Genomic DNA, 23,533 nt, shown 5'->3' on the forward strand with positions numbered 1-23,533 from the left:
GGCCCAGCTGAGACACACAAGACAGTGGCAGAATAGCCCTTTATCGAGAGTCACAGAGCAACACTAGGTCTCTGCAGCTGCTGTCTCCCAGGTATAGCTTTTGCCCCAGGTCTGTTCCTCAGGGAGGCTGGCAGCCTGGCCCGGGACACACACTGGACACGCAGAGCAGGGGCGCGGGGCTGGGCAGTGGGATCTTCGCCACCCCAGCCACCAGCCCCTCACATGAGCAGGCAGCACGGTCTCTTCTCCACGGGGGCCTCCTCTGAGGGGGCTGTGAGTTTGAGCAGGGGTGGGTCTCCACTCGCCCCACAGCCACTCTCTGGCTGGGGGGTCTCAGTGTCCACAGGCAAGCCAGCCTCAGCGGCCTCAGGCCCCTCAGCTGGGGGTCGTTGCAGCTTGGCAGCAGCGCGCTGGCGCTTGAGCTCTGCTAGGGTGTGGTGGGCCTTGGCGCGCACCAGGGCGTCGGGGGAGGCACTCTCCAGGGGGCTCAGCTGGTAGGAGACGCTCCGGTCCAGCCGCTTGGAGTACAAGTGCCGTGCCGGGGGCCCCCCCACTCGGCCATTGTGTGGCTTGGCCTCCTCGGGGTCCTCCTCCTGTGGGGGAAGCATGGCCTGGAGGCCATCAGCAGGCACCTTCTGGCCCAGGGCCCCAGGCAGCACGGTGGTCCAGGAGCCAAACCGAGGGTGGGGGCGGAGCTGACCCCCGAGCATGTGGCTCTTGTGTTTGAGGACAGGGTCACTGGCCCCACCAGGGTGTGGGGGCGGGCCAGGCTCACCTCCAGGGGCAGCGGCTGGAGCTCTGCATCGGTCTGGCGGTCCTCATCCTCTTCCGACGGCTCGGGGCTGGCAGGCAGGGGCTGCTGCCACACGATGGCCTCCTGGGCATGCTCCCTGCGGTACAAGCTGGTGCGCTGGGTCAGGCTCACCCGCCTCACCACCTTCCTAGGGGCGCAAGGAGAGGGTGGTGGAAGACATCGCCTTCCCTGCGGACTCTGCCTGGGCTGGCACCCTGGGCTGCCAGCTGACCTCAGCGGGGACAAAGCCTTGGGCCCAGCCCACGGGGTGGGGCCGCAGGGGCCTGGCGGGAGGGGCGGGCACTCACCCACGGCTGCCAGCGCTGGAGGTGCGGCGGCGCAGCAGGGAGCGCTGGCGGCCCTGGGCGCGCAGGAGGGCGTCATGCTTGTGCTTCAGCTCCAGCAGCTTGGCGCGCACCTCCTCGTCCCCACACACATCTGCGGAGGAGCCAGAGGGTCACGGGCCCTGCCATGCACCCCCTATACCGCAAGGACGCAGCCCCCGGCTCACCGAGAGGCGTCTCGTCCATCAAGGACTTGCCGTTCAGGTCAGCCCCATGTGCCACAAGCAGCTCCACCAGGCGCACCTGTGGGCCGGAGCAAGGGGGCTGCTGAGGTCTGTGTAACCTGTGGGCTCATCAGCCCCGCCGTCCACGGGCGCTCACCTGGCCCCAGTAGGCCGCCGCATGCAGCGGCTCCCAGCCATCGCGGTCCTTGGCGTTCAGGCTGGCCTGGTGCTCCAGCAGCAGGGCAGCTGCCTCACTGAACCCGTTGGCCGCGGCGATGTGTAGCTGCAGGCACACCACCTGCACCTGAGTCCCGGCTCGGCTTGGGGAGCACCCTCCCCCGCCCAGTCCGGTGCCGCGTCCTCACCAGCGTGGCCCCATGGTCCCGGGGAGTGTCAAGGTCAGCCCCCGCCTGCAGCAGGTTCCGGATGTCCTCTAGCATGTGCAGCTCCGGCAGGGCCCGGGCCTGCTCGATGCTGTCCTGGGTGATGCCTGCGGGGCGGGGCACTCAGGGCTCGCTCTCCCAGAGCAGCCTCCCCTGCCGCGGGCAGGGGGGAGGGGGTGCACTCACCACGGCTGGCCATGGCTGTCTCCAGGCAGTCCAGTGTCTGCTCATCCTCACACAGGTCGTAGGGCATGTTCCCATCTGTGTTGACTGCCAGGAGGTCAGCACCACTGTGGAGAGGATGGACAGGGTGCTGGTCATGGGGCCCCTGTGCCGGGAGGGAGGCGCCTGCCTCGGGCAGCACACTGTGGGGCTGCAGCCGAGGGGCCCAGGCCTCTGCTGAGCTGAGAGGCACCCCTGCTGGATGCCCCTGCATCTGTCCTTGCGCTGCTGGACTGTCAGGTGGCCTGAGCTCCCAGCCCCTGGCTCCTGTGAATGTGTCCAGTGGGTCCACCTGCCCCAAGGGGTGCCAAGATTCTGGGTGTCCTGGGCACTCTGCAGGGAGCGGGGTATCCTCTGTGGAGAGGAGTGGAGTGGGGCTGGGGGCTGCACACCCACCCTTCCCCACGCCCAGGCATCTGTGTGTGAGTGGGGGAATGGTCATCCACCCGCATACCCACCTCCAACGCCCTGCAAGGCCAGCTGAGGGGGGCTCCTGGATCCTGGCGAAGCTGACCACCCTCTCCATTCATCAAGGCAGGTGTTCAGGAGCCCAGCCCTGCTCTGCCCTCCCCATTAACAGCCCCACTGGTGTCCAGGTATCCCCTTGCCAATTCCTCCCTTGTGACTCTGACCAGAGTGGCATTTCTCTGCAGACCCTGAGAAGGTCAGACAACCAGAGCGGGAGGTCAAAGCCTGCCCTCAGGGAGCTCCCACGGGCGGAGGGCCACGCTGCCCTGCGGGGTGCCAGTTCCCTGCAGAGGCAGCACCGTGGCCTCTGCCAGGCCCCAGCTGTGCGCACTGGGGTGCAGGCAGGGCATGCCAGGGCAAGTGGAGATGGAGACCCAGGGGAGAAACCTGGGCTGTCTCCACATGAGCTGCCCCCTGCGGGGAAGGTCCTGCCTGCCCTGACCTGGTAGAGGTTCCTGCTCTGGTCACCCACGCTCCCAGCGGGCCCTACCGAGCAATGAGCAGCTCCACCAGGCGCAGGTGGCCACAGGTGGCCGCGGCATGCAACGGTGTCCAGCACTCGCTGTCGCGGGCGTTGACCTGGGCCCCAGCTTCCAGGAGCTGCTGCACCATCTCCCGGAAGTCATCGATGCAGCTCTGCGGAGCACCCAGCCTGAGTGTCCGAGCCCACGCCGCAGCCTCAGCCTCCCCTCCCACCACCAGTGGGGCTGACCTGATGCAGGGCCGTCAGGCCATCCTCATTGGCCAGATCAGGGCTGACCCCACTCTCGAGGAACTGGCGGACTGCAGGGAGGACAGAGGCGGTCAGGGCTTGGGAGCAGAAGTTGGCTGCAGGCCCATAAGTCCTGCTCAGGCCCCTGCCCAGGGCACCTGGGTCGCAGGCTGTAGCCAGGATAGCAGAGGAGCACAGGGAAGGCATGAGGGACCCCAGAGCCCAGGCCGAGGGCTCGGGGCTGGGCCCCCAGGCAGGGTATAGACAGACAGCAGCGCCCTGCCTCAGCCTCAACCTCAGAATGCCTTCCCAGTTAGGGCCTTCCAGCCCTCCAACTCCTCCCAGAAAGGGCCCCCCAGGCCTGGGGGCCGGCATGCACCCTCAGACACCCCTCGGTCAGGTCCCGTGTTCCCCCAGCCTTACACGCTCACACACTCACACTCACCCCTCCCCTGGTACTTGCAGCCCGCCCCACCGCACCTCGGTGGCCAAGACTGAAGGCCCAGGGTACCCAGGCCCAGCCCTCCCCAGCTGCCCCCCTCACCCCACAGCTCCTGTTTGCTGGCTGACCCACGGCCGCCATGCCCAGCCCCCTTTCCCTGCTCTGGGCACACCCTGCCCCTCCTCGCCCTCTGAACCCGAGCTGCCACAGCAGAGGCCCCGCCCGGGAGGAGACAGAAGGAGTCCTCAGGAGCCTCCCTGGGAGGGCAGAGGGGCTGACAGCGGGCAGAGGGCAGTGCCAGGAAGGCAGTCCTGCCCAGCCTGTCCTCCGGGAAGGAAGAAGTCAGAGGCAGAACTAAGGGCGGGTGTTGAGGGGGGCCTGCTGGGCAGCCCTGCACCCTGGGTCTAATCTGCTGGCGGCGGGGGGGGGGGTGGGGGGGGGTTGCATGTGTCCTTTATGGAGGCGAAGGCTCAGAACCCAGGCAAGCAGGCAGGCGTCATGGGCAACTCCCAGCACCCTGGCCAGAGGCAGAGAAGATGGCAGCTCCCAGCCCACCCCGCCTTGGCCTCTCGCCCAGCAGGGCCCTTGGCAGGCTTCCCTGGGCTCCCACCAGGGGGCTGTGGCTCCTGAGGCCTGCGTGAGGAGTGGGGACAGGGCTGCTGGCCCGGACTGGACTTCAGCCACACTCACCTTCTTCCAGGTCATTCCGGGCAGCCGCCTCGAGGAGGGTGACGCTGGGCGGGAAGAGCACCCGCTTCTGCGGCTGACCGCTAGCCCTCCGGCCCTGTGCCTCCTTCTCAGCCCGGGCCCACATCTTCACCTGCTGGGCCCGTCGCTTCTGGGCATGCTTGAGCCGCTCCTGTGTGCTCATCCTGCCCACCATGGGCATCTCTGCCAGCAGTTCCAGGTGCTCGGCCATGGTGGGGGCTGCCTGCCACGGGGCCTGCGGGGGGCACCGGCTGGGGCAGCACGGGGGCCAGGCTGGGCCTGAGGTGGGGGGCAGCCGGCTGGACTGGAGCCCTCGGGGGCATCCCCTCCTGAGGTTCGTGGCCTCTGTGCCTGGCAAGGCTGGGTTAGGAGGCCTCAAGCTGTGACCAGGCCCGGGCAGGTGTGAGGGCCACGGGCCCCAGGCAGAAAGGCAGCGCGGGACGGCACCTGCAGCCCGCCTCCCGGGGCCTGAGCACCTTGGCCGCTCGATGGGCAGGGCCTCCCTCCCGCGTTGGGTCAGGAGGACACCCTGCAGGAAGCAGGCGGGACTTGGCCAGCGTCAGTCCAGGGTCTGAAGCTAATCACCCAGATGACAAGGCTGCAGCTCCCGCCTCCTCACACAGGGGCAGGGCAGGGCAGGGCAGACACCCCTGGGAGCCCTTGCCTTCCAGTCTTAGGAGACCAGGTGGGGTCCCGGGGCACCCATGGCCAGGCCTTCCTCCCCCACCGACCCCCAGCACCTCCAGCCTTCCGGGGGTCAGTGCTAAGAGGAGGTGCAGCAGGAGGGAGGGTTGGGCGGGTGTGTGTCCAGAGTCCGGGGGGCCTGGCCCCCAGTACCCGAGGCTGATGCTCTCTAGGCAGGCAGGGCACCCAGGGCCCGGGAACTGTGTCTTCAGGAAGGGCCCCCTTTGGAGTAGCCAGTGGCCGAGTTGCACACGCAGGTACTCCCTCCCGCTGGCCTGAGAGGAGGAAGCAGGAAGCCGTCAGGGCTGGACGGGGACAGGCCAGCGCCCCCCCAGAGCCCCGACCTGCCCACAGAGAACCTTGTGCGGCCCGCATTCTGGCCCCACACTCAGCATTTCTCTGCAGCTCAGAGAAAAGAGCAGGCCTCCAGCCGGGCGGCCCCTCAAGACCCCACGTCAGCCCTTGACCCATGTGCCCTCGGGCTGGGTTAGGCAAGCTCACTTTCTCCTGCAGCTCTGCCAGCTTCCTGAGGGTGCCCAAGCCACCCTGCTCAGCTGCAGAGAGTGGAGGGCACGGCCTGTCCTGGCCATGGGCTGCTCACCGCTCGAGTCTGGGCCTCTTCCTTGCCAGGCTTTCTAGTTCAGGCCATTCAATGCCCCCTCAACTGTCCTGGGCTACATGCAAGCCCTGCTTGTGTGAACATGGGTGCAGTGGCCTGCCTGACCTGGAGCTGTCAGGACAGACAGTCAGGCAAGCAGCTAGGCTGTGGCACAGCCCCACAGTCCCCACCATGGACTGTCCCGCCCAGCACGCCTGGGGTGATCACTGGGCACAGCCTCAGGACACTGCTCAGGAGGCCGTGGCCAGGCTCCACCTAGAAGGTGCCCCCTGCAGCTCAGCCTGACCACCTGGAGTCCCCCTTCCCACTCGGACAGACCTCATGGCCATCTAGAGACTGACCAGCCTTCCTTTGACCAGACTTGTACTAGTGAGTGCCCATTCCTTCTGGAAGGAAACCGTCCTGGGCCAGATCAGGTCAGGTCAGGCCTCTCCAGCCTGCGGACCCCCAGTGTACCCAGAGCCTTGCTTCTCGGGTCTGCCTGGCCCTGGATGTGGCTGGCACTCCACAACCCCTCTGCAAGCCTGGCCTCAGAGGCTTCCTGGGGACAGGATGGGGGACCAGTGAGGCCAGGAAAGAGCTCTCCAGGTAGCACCCCTGCTCCGGGCAGCCCACCCCCTGCTGGCCTGCTCTGCCGACTGCAAGGCCGGCACAGAAGCTGCCCAGACTGCCTGCCTGGGTCTCCCAGGGCTCCGTGTCCTGCCTCTGCCTGCTCCCCACCCATGAGGCCCCGGCCAGACCCAGGTGTGGCAGGGCTTTCTGCCTCCCTGATGGCCACTCACAGGTCCCTCATGTTCCCTTGGAGAGACTGGGCACCCCCTCCTACCCACATGTGGGACGTGCATCTCTCTGGAGTTGGCCTTGGGGCCTGCCAGCGAACCCAGCCTGAAGAGCTTGCCCCACAAGACCATAAGGAAGGAGCAAGGCCGGCTGCCTTCTGCCTGGGCCTTGCCCCTGCCCCATCGCTACTGCCCAGGGGGGCAGGAAGGGCAGGGGCTCGACAGAGACCTGCTCCCTGTGGCCCCCACACCCTTGCCAGGCAGTGTGCACTGGAGCCGGGCACTCACCCCGACTCTGGGGGCCCACCTGCCGGAATCCCCAGGTCCCCTCTGGGTTCCTTTAGCAGTGCTCCTTGCAGGAAGCTGCCTGAGGGTGGTCTCTGTGTGACCTTGGGTCTCTGGACTGCCTCCCCTGAGAGAAAGGTAACCCATTGACATCCAGGGACCCCAGGCAGTGGGCATCCATCCTGGGAGCGTCTCCGTGGAGGGCAGCATGGTGCTCAGTCCTGCCCAGGCTGAGTCTAAGCTTTGCCCAATCCCCCACCCAGCCTCTGCCCTCTCTGCCACCTCCCCCAGCCACAGTCTAGGAACAGCCCCCTGGAGCCAAAGACTCACCCCGACTGAGCCACAGAGGCCAGCACAGCTCGGCAGAGTCCCGGCAACTGACCACCTCACCACACCCAGGCTGAAGGGGGCTGAGCAGGGCAGCTGCAGCCTCAGTCCACAAATCCTGCCCCAAGCCTCCCTGGAATGTCAAACAGAGATAATCTGCACGATTTTTCCAGTTCTCAGCTCCACGCCTGGGGTGTGGGATGACGTGGGAGGAGCTTTCTGGAAGGACCACAGAGACTGCCCACCTCCTCTGAGCCAGCATCACGGGAAGCCCTGAGTCTGTTGGGAGTGGCCCTGGGCCCTCAGGGTGGACAGACCCACGCCCAGTCTGACTGCCTCAGGGGCCCCTCCACACCTACAGCCACCCTGCTCCAGCATCTCCACCCTCCACCTGGGAAACTGAGGCCAGGCCTGAACCCTGGTGCTCTGCTGAGACTCCCTCATGCTGCCTCACGCCTATGCCCAGCATCTGTGTGAGAATCAGGGTCACAGCAAGAGCCCAGTGCCAGGGCGGCTAGGACCCGGGGCCGGCAGTGGGGGTAGGGTGGGGGGCCTGAGGGGCATGACCTGCGGGGGGGCGTGACCTGCAGAGAGGGCGAAGGTATGGAGGGAGGGTGCCCACCTTCCCGCAGGTTCTGGGGCTTCACATCCTGGCTGCTGGGGCTGCTCCCTGTGGCTTTATTTACAAGAGTGAATGGTGGGGCAGGCGTGCTCCTCGCTCTGGGAAGGGTGAAGCGTGCGGCACCACCTGCAGAGTTAAACAGAGATGCGCCCTCAGCAGGGGAGGCCATGGGGCCAGAGCTCCGGAGGCTGAGGGGCCAGGACTCCATGGCCAAAACCCTGAGACAGAGCTGACCCCGCCTGGTCGCAGGCAGGGACTGGGAGGCAGGACTCCCCCGACCCCACCCCGGCTCTGGCTTCCCAGCTCCCGCTCAGCTCACCTGGGATGCCACCAATCCCCGCCTCATGGCCAGCTGCCGAGGGCACGAGTCTGCAGGGGGCGACACTCGTCCCCGCCCGCTGCGCGCCCGCCGGGTCTGTCCCCGGGGCTGAGAGCCAGAACCTGGAGGGAGGCCTTGAGTCAGTGCTGCTTGGGGAAGGGGCCGAGGCCCCAAGGCAGGGCCCGACTTGTCCTAACCCTTATCTGGCCGTGCAGCTCTGGGGGGCCCTGGGGGGGGCGAGGGGCATGGGGCGAGGGGCATGGGCCTCGGTGCAGGCACAGGCTGGGCTCCACGAGGAGGAGAGCATGGTACCTGGGCCCTGTGCTGGCCCCGTGATGGGTCCACCTGGCGGGCCCGGGTGGCACCAGCCATGTGGGGACAGGAGGCGGAGCCGTGAGCGGCTGAAGGCAGGGGCTGGGCCGAGCGGCTGGGCGGCGGGCAAGGGCGCCCATGCTGGCGTGGCGAGCATAGAAGGCCTGCTCACCTTCCGAGATCTGGGGGTGCTGCCAAGGGCGCCATCATCACAACACACATGCAGGGCAACCCCCAGCAGGCCTGCTCTGGAAGGCTCCAGAGGCTAGACCCGCAGCACACCTGTCAGGCCTGCCGTTGCCGCAGCTTTCAAGTCCTCCTTGCCTACCTCAGGGTTATGACATGAGGCCCTGAGGGGTGTATGAGGGAGCTACCTATACACTACTATGAAAAGGTCACTAAGAAACAGTGTTCAGCGAAGAACCAGGGACTCACAATCTGTACATGAGACAGAGCTTCACTGTGAACAGGCCTGTAAACCTGAATCAGCCACAGGCCTGGGGGGTGGGGGTTGGGGGCGGCCGAGAGCTCGGGGCCACTCCTGCTGTTTGGCTTCTGAGCCTCATGAGGGCAGGTCTCTAAACAATGTTAAGTGCTCTGTCTGGGGAGGGCAGGCGCGAGCACAGCTGTCAGGCATCCGGTCAGCCTGGGGGGCGGGCTGAGGATGGAACAGGCCCAACAGGCTGTGGGAGCCACAGAGGCTTCCAGATGCATGAGAGCCGGCAGGAGACACCCGCAGACCTGCCGGGGAGGGGGTGTGGTGGGGTGGGGGGAGCGCCCCGGGAGGAGGGCCAGCAAGGGGCAGACGGAGGAGGGAGGCCCCGGAGAACCAGGACGGGGAGCATCCAAAGTGAGCAGGGCCACAGACGCCCCTCAAAGAGGGTCTGGAAGGGAGGGGTCTGTGGAGGCACAGATGGGGGAGCTTCGCAGGGCTGGGGAGGGGTCTGCAGGAGGCACGGGGGCCAGCACACACCACAGACACAGCCGTGCTGAGGGACAACCGCAGGAGGCGTGGACCATCCACGTGACCCCCAGTAAGGGGTGGGCCTTTCTAGCCTGACACAAAACCCAAAAACCAAAAGGGAAATTAACAAATCCCATCCTGCTAGATTATTTTAATGTCCGCACTGTGAAACAAAACAAAGCCTATAAAATCAAAAGACAGATCCTCACATCAGTTTCGATGGCTTCACACAGAGACGGAGCATGGATTCCACTGGAAACACCAGGCCTACACTCAAGCAGTACAGGCAAGCTGGAAGCAGGCCCTGCCCCCTCATGGACAGCATCCATGACTGGATCACAAAGATTGAGGGCATCAACCAGGAGAATGTACCTACTGAGTGCCTACTGAAGTGTAGAGAGCCTTCATCCTGCCCAGCCAAGGTGCCGTCCTGCAGGCAGCCAGCCTGGCACACCGCCGGTCTCCTCACATGACTCGGCTGCAGTCCCGAGGCAGGGCCCTGCCACCCTAGAGCCTCTCCGGGCATGCGAGGCAGGCAGCACGCAGGCTACAGGAGAGAAGCAGGCCCGTTCCCCGCTCTGACACCCCCCCAGAGTCAGGCACAGCTCAGTCTTTGCTCTCCCTCTTCCCGCCAGCCTTCTCTGGGGGCTGCTTTTTCTCTCCCCACCTCGCCCCCAGGCCTGGAAGTGCCACCCCGTTCCTGCTGCAGCCTGCAAGCCTCTGAGTCCTGGCTGACACATCCATTGGCTGCACCGACCACCCACCCCAACCCTTTCCATGGGCATCGTGCCCCATCGCCGTGTCAGGTCCAAATTCCTGGTAGGCTCGATATCCCTGTGGACCAGCCTTCAGCCCCTGCCCCTCGGTGATGACCTCATCCTCAGGCTCAGTGGTACCCTGGACCCCATCACCTCCAGGAACTCCCCCAACCCTGCCCCGGCACTTCAGTTCCACAGCTGGGTTCTCTGCCACCACCCTCTCCCAGCTCACTCCTGACCGCAGCACCCCAGAGCCCCAGCCTCACAGGCTCCCAGGCCCTGAGCTTGTGGGAAAGTCCTGCCTGGCACAACGCAAAGGCTTCGAGTCGGAATGTACCAGCCAAGCTGCCAACTGAAGATCACACTCAGACTTGACAGCCCCAAAGCCTTCAGCTCCCCTCTTCCTCATCCCCACACTCAGCTGCTGACATGTTTCCTGACATGACAGAAACCATAAGAAGAGGACATCCACCTCCGTGAAAAAGCCAGCAACCACGGAGCCCACCATGGGGACTTCCCGGGCCTCGAGGCCCCCCACCCCAGGGCTCTCCAGCACCCTGGGAAGGACCCAGAACCCGGGCTCCCAGCACCAGCTCTCTGCTCCAGCCCCTTCCTATCAGCAGAGTGATGATCTCAACGTAATTCAAGAAACAACAAATCCCACTGGAGGATACGAGGATGCTTGCTACCACTAGCTCTATTCCTATTGTATTGAAGGTTCTAGCCAATGCAACAGGGCAAGAGAAGGCAATAAAAGCAGTAAGAATAGGCAGGGTGAGGGACGTCCCTGGCGGTCCAGTGGTTAGGACTCGGTGCTTTCACTGCTGGGGCCCAGCTTCAATCACTGGTTACGGAACTAAGATCCCACACGCCAGATGCTGTGGCCAAAATACACACACACACACACACACACACACACACGTATGTAAAAGAACAGGAAGCGTGGGGGAAAAACCAATATTTGAGAATGACATATTGTATATGATAAAAACCTGCAAAGTCCTAAAAAACTATGAGAATAAATAGTGATAGATACTAGGCTAATGTACAACAATAAATTATATTTGTAAATGCCAGCAACAGTTAGAAGATAAAATTGTAATGACGCTATTTATGTCCAAAAGCATCAATGTGTATGAATAAATCTAATAAAAGATGTGCAAGACCTCCACACAGAAGACCACTGAAACTTCTTAAAGTTCACAAGAGAACAACCAAAAGGGACAGGCCACACATAGGGGTCAAAAGACTCTGAACCATAACGATGCCATTTCTCCCCAAATTCACCCAAGACTCAATGCAACCCCAGTTAAAATCCCACTAGTTCTATTTGAAACTCAAACTAATTTTCCATTTAACAGGGCAAAGGGCAAGACTTGTCAGTAAAACTGTAAAAAAGGAAGACATGAAGTACTTAGAGAAACAGAGAGAGGGAACAGAAGGGAGTCCGGAAGCAGACACCCAGTTGCAATAGTGCAGCAGAGCAGAGTCTCACTGAACGCGGCAGGCCGGCCGCGCAGCAGAAGGAGACACCCACCGCACCCCCGCCCCGAGCTGTGTGTCCACACGTGACAGGTGAAGCCAGGACCACGAAGGCCCGACGCCAAAAGCACAGCCCTCTCGATGAATGAGACAGGTCTCAGCACAACTGCAGCGTTCTGTCCTGCGGAGGACCTGCAGAGGAGACAGGCTGGAGACCAGGGAGCAAACGGTGATGGACACCCCGGCGGAGTCGGGCCGCGGGGGCCAGCGCCTCCCGCTGTGCCTGCCCCTTCACCCCACAACCACCACCCACAGCGCCACGGCCGCCGCTCCTCCCAGGCGGACCTTCGAGGGCAACCCACACAGCCACCCAGTGCCCACCTCCAGGAAGGAAGGAGCACCGAGGCCAAGTGAAGTGTGGGCACAGAGGCCCAGAGAAAGACACTTGGCAGGTCTAAGGACGGGGGGGCAAGTGGGCAGGTGCAGGGAGGCGCAGGGCATGGCCAGCCCTCCCCTCCAAGAGGGGCAATGGCCACATTGAAGGTGAAGCTGGGGCACAGCCCAGGCTGCTCCCTCCAGCCAGCTCCTGCCCCAGCCCCTCTGGGCCTGCACCTCACAGGCCGCTGCCTGCTGCCCTGCTCCTAGTCGGGGTCCAGCTCTCTTCACACTCAGCCCCGGAGCATTGAAAATGCAAGCCTCAACCCAGTCACCCCTCGCCTGAAACAGTCCGAAAGCCCTCCTGGCCCCGTGAGGTCCGTGAGGCTCAGCCAGCCCATCGAATCCTGGGCTGGGCCCGCTCCCAGCCCGGCCCTCAGCGCCCTGCCCACCACCCCACTATTGGGCCTGCAGGGTCGGGGGTCCCTGTGCCCAGGATGGGCTTTTCTACACAGCCTCCCGCAGGGTATCGGGGTGTCCTCTTAAAATCTTTATATTGTGAAGTGTGATACTGTGAAAATGAATAAACAGAAACCTCATTTAAAAATCCAGGCGGGGGATCTCCCCAGTGCTTAGGACTCCACACTTCCACTGCATGGGGCCCAGGCTCGATCCCTGGTTGGGGAACTAAGATCCCACAAGTCATCAGGCGAGGCCAAAAAGATAAACAAAAATAAAACAAATGAAATAAGATGGAGTCTGGAGGCCAGAAGGGAGCACTCTCACACCCTGTCACTTCCCTTCAATTGCAGACCCCACAGGGGCAAGGTTACCACAACACAACCTGGCAGAAGGAAAGCAGATTTTCTCCCAACTTGGCAACAGCGCAGCCAATGAGAAGCCTCCACACCCGGTTTCCTCCAAAGGGCTCTGTTCATTACAGCCCCTCACACTCCCCTTCTCCTCGTAAGTTTCCCCTCCTTTGTCCTCTGCGCTTGCCTGTGGGTCCCACGGGCTACAGGTCCTGATTTGCCGTTGTTTGCGCCTGTGAAATAAATCCATTTCCCTGATAAAATAACTGGCTGTTTTCAATCAGTAATACAAGTCCTGAAAATGCAAAAATCACAATGCACTAATAATGGAGATGCAAACCGATGTGAGCTCCACCCCATCAGGATGGCGCCAAGCAGCTCAGAGTCCTCCTACACTCCTCCATGCAGTGACCACCACCTCGCTTTTCTTCACGCCAACACCCCCCACGCCCCTCCTGAGCTCAATCTGGTGCTGAAAGGCCAGAGTTCCAGATGGAGCCGTGCCCTGTGCTCTAGGCTGCCTCACCCCACTGTGTGGGATCCACCCACTCCAAAGTGTGTAGCTCCAGGCTTTCCGCCTTTGGCTGAGTAACAGCCCGCTAGGAGCCTGTCTGCACAGCCCAGGGCACACTCTGATGGGTGTGGGCCAGTGAACACCCTGTCCACTGACACTGGTGTGCAGCCGCCAACCACAGGCTATGACATGAGTCAACAGACATTACCACTGCTCTCCAAAGCTGTACCAGTTTCTAATCCCAACAGCAATGGGGAAACAGTCCAGTTGGTTTTATTCTTTTTGCCACTCTTTGTGCAGTGGTCAGTTTGCAGTTGTCTGAGTATTAATGAGATGAGACATCTTTCTGAAGACAAGTCTCCTATATTCTAAAAGGAGGCTAGTCTGCATCACATTTAGGTCTGCAGTCCACCTGGAGCTAATGTTTGTGTCTGGGGTGAAGAAGGGAATCTGCGGAGTTGTAAAATATGCCTGCAAAGTAAGCGACACTCCTCCCTTCAAAAGGTAGACCTAGTCCCCCCCACTTAAGTGTGGGTGGTGGCACTTCCGTACTTGCTCAAAGCCCGCCATGGTCAGAGTGTGCAAGGCGCCCTGACTGCACCCCTGTGCTCCTCCAGGCTACTCACTCTGGGGGAAGCCAGCCACCCAGAAGCAGACCCTTCCCCGTAGTCAAGCCTGCAGATGTGAGAGAGAAGCGCTGTATTTGGGGGCAATTTGTTTGACATCAATATATAACTAGGACAGGCTCCAATTTCATTTTTGAAATTGATAAAGTGATAAAGTGTTAGTCAATCTGTCGTGTCTGACTCTTTGCAACCCCAAGGGCTATAGGCCGCCAGGCTCCTCTGTGGGGTTCTCCAGCAAGAGTAATGGAGTGGGTTGCCCTTCCCTTCTCCAGGGGATCTTCCTGACTCAGGGACTGAACCCGGGTCTCCTGCATTACAGGCAGATTCTTTACCATCTGAGCCACCAGGGAAGCCCCTTTTTGTTCTATATTTATATCCAATTGTCCTGGCACCATTATTTAAAAGTTGCTTCTCTCCATGTTGTTCTGTAGTGTCACTTTGGTAATAAATTAAGTTCCTATATATACATGTGATTCAACAGACATGAGTTTGAGGAAACTCTGGGAGACAGTAAAAGACAGGGAAGCCTGGCTTGCTGCAGTTCACAGGGTCGCAGAGAGTCAGACATGACTAAACGACAGAATGACAACATACATGTGAGCCTGTCAAGACTTCTGACTCCGTCCTACTGGTCCCTACAACATCTTACCCACTGTGGCTTTGTAATGAGCCTCCTCTCTGGCTCCCCAGCCCTCTTTCTTGCTTGGGGGCGCACAGTCCTGCTCACCTTCTGGCCTTAGCTGCCCTCTGACCCACCCGTGAGATCTGAGTCCTTTCTCAGACTCCCCTCAGCAGTAGAACCACAGGAAAGTGAAGCCGTTTCAAAGCTGTGACCTACATATGTGACATTTCCTTTGGCTTAGCTACAGCTGCCCTGCCTCCATCCTGTGAGAGATGATGAACCCAGGATGCCGGCACAGGTGTACACGTGATGCAGGCAGCTGCCTCGGCCTGGGGCCAGAGCATGCACTGGAGGCCATTTGGACCATGTGAGGAAGGGGCTGCAAGCGCAGCAGCAGTGTTGTGGGGCTGGAAAATTGGAAGGGTCCCTCACCAGAAACCAGGGGAGTCCCAAAGCTCCCTCCTCCAATATCTTTCCATCTAAGTAAATCTAAAGACCAACTCACAGCAAGGTGTGAGAAGTCTAGATGGCCAAATGAAAGAAGTTAGGCAACTGGAGGTATCCGCATGTCAAGAGTCTCTGAGAAGAAACGAATCGCCAGTCTATGTTCGATACAGGATACAGGAGGCTTGGGGCTGGTGCATGGGGGTGATCCAGAGAGATGATATGGGGTGGGAGATGGGGGGGTTGCGGTTCAGGATTGGGAACTCAGGTACACCCGTGGTGGATTCATGTCAATGTATGGCAAAACCAAAACAGTATTGTAAAGTAAAATAAAGTTAAAAAAAAAAAAATTTTCTGAGAACCAAGGATAGACGCCAGCCCTGGACACTCTCACTGCCGAGGGCCTGGATTCCATCCCTGGTTGGGGAACTAAGATCCCACAAGCCACACAGAACAGAGGGGGAAAAGCCCAGCCCTCTCTTAGCTAAGAGGAGAAAGGACAGCTTCCAGAGGCCTGAGCACCACACATTCCCAGTGGCCAGGCTCCAAGCTCGACGCCCCACTGCCCACAGCCACGACAGCCTCATGATTCCCATGCGGTCTGGAAACAAAGGCCTGTCAATTCAGCAGTGTCCAGAAGTGGAAGTGGGCTTTGGAGAGGGCAGCGTTGGGACCCTGGGTCTGCTCTCTGACTGGACACTCAGCCTGAGAAGAAGGGGTGCGCGGGTTCTGGATGGCCACCGGAGCACACACGTGTCCCCATGAACCGAGGAGAGCTAATGATAGGTTTACAGGTGCCTGATGTGAGAGGGAAGAATGGTGGGAGCCCCGCAGGCAGGGGCTGGGGGGAGACACGCCACTGCGCAGGCAGAGGCGTCTGGAGTGGCCTGAGGCCAGAGACTCCAGCAGACTGGAAGCACATGAGCCTGCCCGACCCTGTGAGCCTGACTGCTCACCTATAGGTCCCGTGAGGGGACAGCCGGTGCACAGTGTCTGGCTCTGCAGACAGAAAGACTGACATGTCTCCAGCTTCTGTGCCACAGGGCAGTGCACTAGCATGCAGAGTAAAATGTCACTCTGCCGACCATGCAGTGTGAAACCAAAGGCATGCTCCACTTCCGGGTGTATAAACAGAAGAACTGGAGGCCGGGACTCAGCTATTTGCACACCAATGTTCACAGAAAAACTGTTCACAATCGCTATAAAGCAGAAACAACTCCAGTGCCCGATGCCAATGGACAGATGAGGAAATAAGATGTGGTACATATACATACACAATGGAATATTCAGTCATGCAAAGGGACAAAATCCTGACACGTGTCAGAAATATATCAAATAAAAGGACACGTGTATGATTTCCTTTTATATAACAGGTAAATTCAGGCATAGAAAGCAGGGGCTGGGGCAGGTGGTGTAAGGAAATAGTGCTGAATGGACAGTTTCTGTTTCAGGTCATTCAAAAGTTCTGGAAATTGAGAGTGATGATAGCTGCACAACACTGCAAACGTATTATTCAAGTAAACGGACCACGTGCTGGAATGCACACAAGATTCAGTGAGTGTACGTGGAATGAAAGCATATAGAGAAAGTTCACTGACCACAACAGAATTAATCTAGAACTCAATAACATAAAAATATCTGGAAAAATTCCCAAACATTTGGAAACTTTAAAGTGTACTTCTAAATAACCTACAGGCTAAGGAAGGAATCAAAATGGAAAGTAGAAGGTACTTTGAACTGAATGAAAATGAAAACACATCAAATACAGTAGATGCATTTAAAGCAGGGTTTAGCACTTCCTTAGTGGAAGAATCCACCTGCCAACGCAAGAGGACATAGGTTTGGTCCCTAGTCCAGGAAGATCCCACATGCCAGAGGGCAAGTAAGCCTGTAAGCCATGACTACTGAGCCTGTTCTCTGGAACCAAGCTGCAACTCCTGAAGCCCACACACCACAACTAGAAAATAGTCCCCACTCAGCAATAAAGACCCAGAGCAACCAAAAATAAATAAATAAAACAAAGCAGGGTTTAGAAGAAAACTTCTAATTGAATGCATAAATAACAAGGATGGTCAAATCAATGACCAAAGCTTCCAACTTAGTAAGAAGCTAGAAAAAAAAAAAAAAGAGAAAATTCAACCCAAAGTAAGTGAAAGGAATTAATAATAAGAACAAAAAGTAATGAAACAGAAAATGGGGAATTCCCTGGTGACCCAGTGGTTGGAACACCATGCTTCCATTGCAGAGGCCAAGGATTCAACCCCTGGTCAAGGAACTAAGATCCCGCATGCCTTGTGGACCAAAAAAAAAAAAAAAAAGAGAGAGAGAGAGAGAAAGAAAACAGACAAAAAGAGAATACTGAAACTAAAAATTGTTCCTTTGAAAATATTGATAAAATCAATAAGACTCTCACTAAACTGATCAAGAAACGCAGACAAAAATGACCAAAATCGTAAAAGAAATACAGGCTATCACTACAGATCCTACAGACAACTAAACGGGAACATTCTGAACAATTTATAATCATAAACTTAACAACTTAAGTCAGGGATTAACAAACTACGCCTATGGACCAAATCAGCTTACCATCTCTTTTGTAAATAAAGTTTTATTAGAAAAAACCATGCTCATTTGTTCATGTATTGTCTGTGGCTATTGTGTGTTACACAAAGAACTGAGCAATCACAACAGAGACCATATGGCCTGAAAAGCCTAAAATATTTACTATTTGGCCCTTTATATATATATTTTTTAAATTGCCATGTTTGACTTAGATAAATGGGCAAATTACCTGAATGAAACAAATTATCAAAATGGTGTCAAGAAGAAATAGAAAACCTGAACAGCCCTATAACTATTAAAGGAATTAAATTTCTAATTAAAAGCTTCCCACAAAGAAACTCCATAGTTTGCTATTTAAAATAAACAAGCAAATCAATAGAAGCAGAAAAAGACTTGGAAAAATTCAGTAACCATTCATGGTTTTTGTTTTTTTATTTTTTTTCCATTCATGATTGAAAAAAAAAAAACAAACTTAGAAAACTAGGAATAAAAGGAAAATCCCTCAAAATCTGGTAAAACCCTCGGGACTGAGAACAAGGTAAGAGCATCAACTCATACCCCTCTTACTCAACACTGCAACCCCCAGGCAGTGCACTAAGGCACGAAATAAAGAGCATACAGATGGAAAGGAAAATAACTTCTTAGATGCAGGAGGCATGTAGAAAGATTTGTAGAAAATCCTTAGAAATCTATAATGGGGCTACTCGAACACATGAATATATTTAGAAAGGTTGCAGGATACAAAGGACAGTACGCCAAAATAAAATTTATGTCTCTGAACTAGTAACAAAGGATTGGAACATGTAAAATGTTAAACGTATCATTTGCAAAATTAGTGTCTCCAAACAGAACAGGCGCTGACGCTGGCTGCTGAGGGCAGAGCCTGGTCAACTTCCCCTCAATATGGCTTGAAAGCAGTTAATCGATCACTTCACTTGGACTCAGGTAATCACTTCTAAGGAACAAATGGAAACAAAGCCTGAAACCAGGAGGTACCAGCTCCGGACCAGGTCCTGGAGGGCAGTGCAGCCTCTCGCTTGCGGGCTCTCTCCTGAACTGGGGCCTTGGGGTGAGGCTGCCCAGAGGCCAGAAGGGTGGGGCCAAGAGCCTGGCTGGCCCTCAAGGAGCCACCTGGCGGAGCATCCCCACCACGGGCTAAACCTGCAACCTGAACCACCCAGCCAAGCCACTGTATAATTCCTGACCCATGGCAGCTGTGAGAGAACAAAAATTCATTGTTTTAAATCATAATGTTCAAGGGTAATTTCTTATACAGCAATAGATAATTAATACAGAGACCTACATAAATGGAGAAATATGTACCATGTTCTACATTCTTACAATGTCAATTCTTCCCCTAACAGATCCCTAGCTTCCATATAATCCCAATCAAAATGCCAGTAAGCTGTTTTTGAGAAACTGACAAGCCAATTTTCACATTTACATAGAACTACATCGTATCTTCGGAGAAGGCAATGGCACCCCACTCCAGTACTCCTGCCTGGAAAATCCCATGGACGGAGGAGCCTGGTGGGCTGTAGTCCATGGGGTTGCTAAGAGTCAGACACGACTGAAGCAACTTAGCAGCAGCAGCAGCAGCATCATATCTTGAAGGGCCAAAATGATTTGAAAAAGAAAAACCAAGTTAGAAAACTACTTATACTTGACCTCAAGACTTATTTTAAAGCTAATATAATCAAATCTGCAGGATATGAGCAATAAGATCAACGAATAGAGAATCCAGAAGTCCACCCACACATACTGTCAGCAATGGAGTAACACAATGGGAGAGGGTGGCCTTTCAAAATGGTGTTGGAATGCCCAGATATCCAGGGAAAACAATGACCCCTGACCTCTTGACCATTAAAGAAAGCATAAACCATAAAGAAAAAACGACAAACTGAACTTCATCAGAATTATAAGGATCTGTCTGTTTAAGACACTGGTGACAAAATTAAAAGCCAAGCCAGAGACTTGTATCTGGCAAAGGACTAGCACCCTAAACATATAAGGAATTCTTAGAGCTTGATGAGACAACCCATTTTTCATGGGTAAAAGATCTGGACACGTCACAAAATAAGATATACAAATGGCTGAGCAGGCAAATGAAAAGGTGTGCAACACCATTCATCATTAGGAAATGCCAACTCAAGGCACGACAAGCCATCAACACTCACAAGAAGGGCTCAACTTCCAAAGAATGACAAAAGGACACAGAACAACTGGGAATGTGATATGACTTCCCATTTTAGAAAACAGTTGTGGCACTTTTTGTATAGAGTGAAATACAAGTACGTACTTCAACCATCACTTCTGTCATCTCAACCCAAGAGAAATAAAGTGTATGTCCATACAAAGATTGGTAAACATGAATATTCACAGCAGTTTTATTCACAATAGCCAAAAACTGGAAGGCACCGAAATGTCCATCAACAGGTGTGTGTATGGAGTAAACAGTGTACCTATACAATGGAATACCAAACCGTCCAGCAAGAAAAACAATGAACCATGGAGACATGCAGCAATCTGAATTTCCAAAACGTTCTGTCTGGCGAAAGGAAGTCAGACACAAAAGTGTTGATCCTGTATCCGTCCACTTATGTGAAATTCTAGGAAAAGAAAACAGGGACAATGAATCTATAAAAACAAAAGCAGATCGGTGGTTGCCTGGGGCAGGGAGGACCGTGGACTGGGCACAGGGAAAGGGACTTTCAGGGATGAGGAAGATGCTCTGTGTCTGGATTGTGGTGGCGTTTACAAGGAGCATACATCTATCACAACCCACCAAATTATTTTATATAGGTGCCTTTTATTATATGTAAACTACACCTCCATAAAGTCGGATGTAAAAAAATAAAAGTATACAACCTAAGTCTTCCCCTGGCCTCTAACTCCGATGATCTGGGCCCCTCCTGGCCTTGCCTCCTCCCATACCTCTCCACTACCCACTCCAGCACTGGCCTGCTTCCTGCACCTCAGGGACCTCGGCTCCATATCACAGAGGCTGGAAGCTGAGCTCGGGAACCACACTCTGGGTTTAAAGTGCCAGGAGCTGAGGGCACTGGTCAAGTTTCTTGACCTCTGAAGAAATCAGTTTCCTCATCTGTAAATGGAATAATAGTACCTTCCTTATAAGTTCTTATGAGGATTCAATGAACTAAGACACAGCGCTTTTGGTGTCTGGCACAGGGGCTGGCAAACTGCCCCACTGTCTGTTTTGGCATGGCCCATGAGCTGAAAATGGTTTTGACCTTAATGATTGGCAAACAAATTAAAAGAAAAAGAATACTTGGTGACACATGAGTATCACGTGAAATTCAAGTTTCAGGGTCTGTCAGCAAAGTTTTGTGGAAACAGAGCACATTTACTTGCATATTGTCTGTGGCTGCTCTTCCACGAAACGGCAGAATAGCTGCTCCAGGGATCACGTGGCCCTCAAAGCCTGAAACCCTGACTCTCTGGCCCTTCACAGAAAAGCTCTGCCAGCCCCGATCTGCCACCTCATCGTTGTGCCCCTTTCTGTCAGCTGTGCCTTCTGTCTGGAAAGTTCTTCACAAGATCTCAGCATACCTCCTTCCTTCCTGCAGCTCAGATCCCAGCTTAAACGTTGCCTCCTCAGGTCCCCTGCAGTCAACCCGTCACTCTGCTGCATCTTCACCCCGCTTCCATTGTTGCACTAGTCACTGTTTTCTTCCCCAAGCCCCAGGCCTGACCTGCAGAAGTACCCATGACCGCAGGAGCTGATGGGTTCCCTACACTGAGGGACGGCGCGGAAGCAGACGCAGGTGCCCAGCCCAGGACTGAGCCGCCGGGTGGATGAACTGCCACTCAGCTGTGAGTGCAGCTGTGCCAGGGCTGGGCTTGGCACTGGGATGCAGAGCCTGTGATGGTGACACATGCAGTGCCCACACGCCCTGAGCGCAGCCCGGAGCAAACGCAGGAGGCCTGTGGCCACAGCGAGGCTGGCCGCGTGCCCTGCCAGCGCAGAAGGGCCATCCAGACCTCCCGGATGGTGGGAAGGGTCTGCAGGAGCTTCACCTGAGTCCTGGAGGCTCCCAGGGCTCACCTTCCAAAACAGAAGGAGGTTCTGGGGGTGGGTGGGGGTGAGTCTTACAAAGCACCCCACACAAAACCTACCCAACAGCAGTGGTCAAAGAATGACCAAGGTCTCGGGCAGTCCCGGCAATCTGTGTCTGTCACAGCCGCCCAGGAAGCACGCAGCCCAGACTCGCTGTCTGCCGTCGGGCCTCACCACACAGCCAGCACGGGGCCCGGCAGCCGAGCGCCTCTTCCTCCCCAGCCCGCCGTCCCAGGCGTCTGTGGAATTAGACATGACTGTCCCTCTGTCCTTTTTTCTCAGTCTGATGTGCTGGCAGGGCTGTTCCTAAAGACACAGAGCTTGGAAGGGAGGCGGAGGCTCACTCTCTCCCCTCCCCGCCTCCTCCACCACTACTGCAAGGGTTCAGGAGGGTGGAGGCCCGACACACATGGCAAGGTGCTCAGGAGTGGGGCGGGGGCAGAGGAGGGGGACGAGTGTGCAAAGACAGGCATGTCATCCAGCAGTCTCTGAGGAAGGATGTTCAGGAGGGACAAGGATCAGATCTGCTTTTCGGACCCATAACTCTGCCTATGGTGAGAAGGGTGGAGTCAAAGCGCCGAGTCAGAGCGCAGAAGAGCGGCCAGGAGCAAAGGCTCCCATCCCAGAAGGAGGTGCAGGCTGCTGGTACGAGAGATGGACAGGACAACCAGGATCTGGGCAACTGAGGAGCAAGTCTGAGAGAAGACACTACCACCCAGACACTTGCTTTGGCTAACAAGTGGACCGGGACAGAGGCACTGGTGTGGGGAACTCTTGGGGTGCAGGTGCCGTGCTGGGCCACCACAGGCTCATCTGAGACTGAGGTTCCAAAGCTGAACACAGTGAAATTCAGAAATCCCTAGAACACAGACACCAACGTGGAGCCCACAGGTACCAGGGCCTCTTGCTGGGCGCCTGCCAGCCCAGGAACCTTCCAGGAGAGCAGAGTCCAAGCAGGTGAGGGATGAAGCCAGGGCAGGTCCGCGGAGAGCCCACAAGGAAGGAAAGATAGACCTGCTGATGCTGCTCCATCCCAGCGTTGAGCCAAGAGCCTCCGGCACAGTGGAGGCAGGCAGGGAGCTGGCTGCTCAGAGCGCCACAGGGCCCCCAGGCAAGGATCGCGGGGCCAGCGGTCCAGGATCCGTCAGGGAACCATCCGCCCATAAGGCGAATCTCGCTGCCCCTGAAGTAAGCCAGGAGGCCAGCCTGGGGCACAGAGGCCCTTCCTTCACAGCTCTCCCAGGGAGAGCCCACAAGCATCACCAGGGAGCATCCCCGGGAGCAGAGGGGCTGAGAAGAGCAGTGCGGCCCCCACTCCACCCCCAAGCTAAGGACGGGGTAGGGAAAGGAAGGCCCAGAGCTCTGAGGAGGGCCAGCCAGAGCTCGGCCCTGGCTCCCGCTCCCCCACACCTGAAACGCCTCCGCACCCACGGAAACTAATCCCACAGTCGCCTCAGCCTCCACTGCAGGACAGGGAGGGGCCCCACCGGCGTGGACCTTCCCGCCCAGGCCCCTTGCGCCTCCGAAGCCGCGCGGGCCGGCGCTCGCCGCACAGCTATGGCTATTCCAGCCCGGACACCCATCGGTGGGCTGGAGCCCAGGATCCCTACAAGGAGGTCACTAGAACCCCTGGAAGTTAAGGAATTTGGCACAGAAAGGTTCAGGTTTTTCCTCTGGCCTCGCTCCAAAGCACACACGAAGCCTGGCAAGTACCTTCTCTGCAGGCCCGAATGTCCTCAGCTGAAACGGAGGTAACTCCGGTGCTGCCTACCTGGCCAACAGGTTACACGGCTGAAAACAACCCCGCATTCGGCTCAGCCGCGAACAGCGCCCCGGCCCGGCCTTGACGGCCGCCACTCCAGGAGCCTTCCCGACCCTCAGCACCGGCGCCGAGCGGGGCCTGGGCGGCCTCCCGCCGGGATCCCAGCCTCCCGGTCTCCCCGCCCGCCCGCCCGCCGGCCCCGGAAGTCCGCTCCTCACCTTCCGCCTCGCGCCAGCAGCCACCTCGCAGCCGATCGGAGCCGGTCCGCGGGTCCTTCTGCCCAGCGCTCCTCCCGGCGCCGCGGGGGCGGGCCCGCGCCCGGCCCTTGCCATGGCAACGCGAAACTTCCGG

At 57.4% G+C, this 23,533-nt stretch overlaps 1 protein-coding gene across 7 annotated transcripts; it reads right to left on the reverse strand.

The window, feature by feature from the left end:
• Positions 1-21: 21 nt before the first annotated feature.
• PPP1R16A (protein phosphatase 1 regulatory subunit 16A) lies at positions 22-23,460 on the reverse strand. 7 transcript variants are annotated; one of them, XM_060393620.1, is made up of 15 exons: positions 23,192-23,460; positions 7,872-7,993; positions 7,553-7,678; positions 6,934-7,063; positions 6,626-6,730; positions 4,219-5,195; positions 3,087-3,157; positions 2,865-3,010; positions 1,871-1,974; positions 1,667-1,791; positions 1,459-1,584; positions 1,305-1,401; positions 1,102-1,231; positions 776-941; positions 22-593 (listed from the first exon to the last, which is right to left on the reverse strand). In XM_060393620.1, the coding sequence occupies exons 6-15, from the start codon at positions 4,445-4,447 to the stop codon at positions 219-221; spliced, it is 1,569 nt and encodes a 522-aa protein (XP_060249603.1). In that variant the 5' UTR covers positions 4,448-5,195; positions 6,626-6,730; positions 6,934-7,063; positions 7,553-7,678; positions 7,872-7,993; positions 23,192-23,460; the 3' UTR covers positions 22-218. The 7 variants fall into 7 exon arrangements, with proteins under 7 accessions (XP_060249603.1, XP_060249604.1, XP_027829205.1 ...); XM_060393621.1 differs by having other exon boundaries at positions 6,607-6,730; XM_027973404.2 differs by lacking the exon at positions 6,626-6,730 and having other exon boundaries at positions 1,305-1,380; positions 23,401-23,460.
• Positions 23,461-23,533: the final 73 nt, after the last annotated feature.

This window comes from Ovis aries, chromosome 9 (genome assembly GCF_016772045.2).
Source record: "Ovis aries strain OAR_USU_Benz2616 breed Rambouillet chromosome 9, ARS-UI_Ramb_v3.0, whole genome shotgun sequence".
NCBI lineage: Eukaryota > Metazoa > Chordata > Mammalia > Artiodactyla > Bovidae > Ovis > Ovis aries.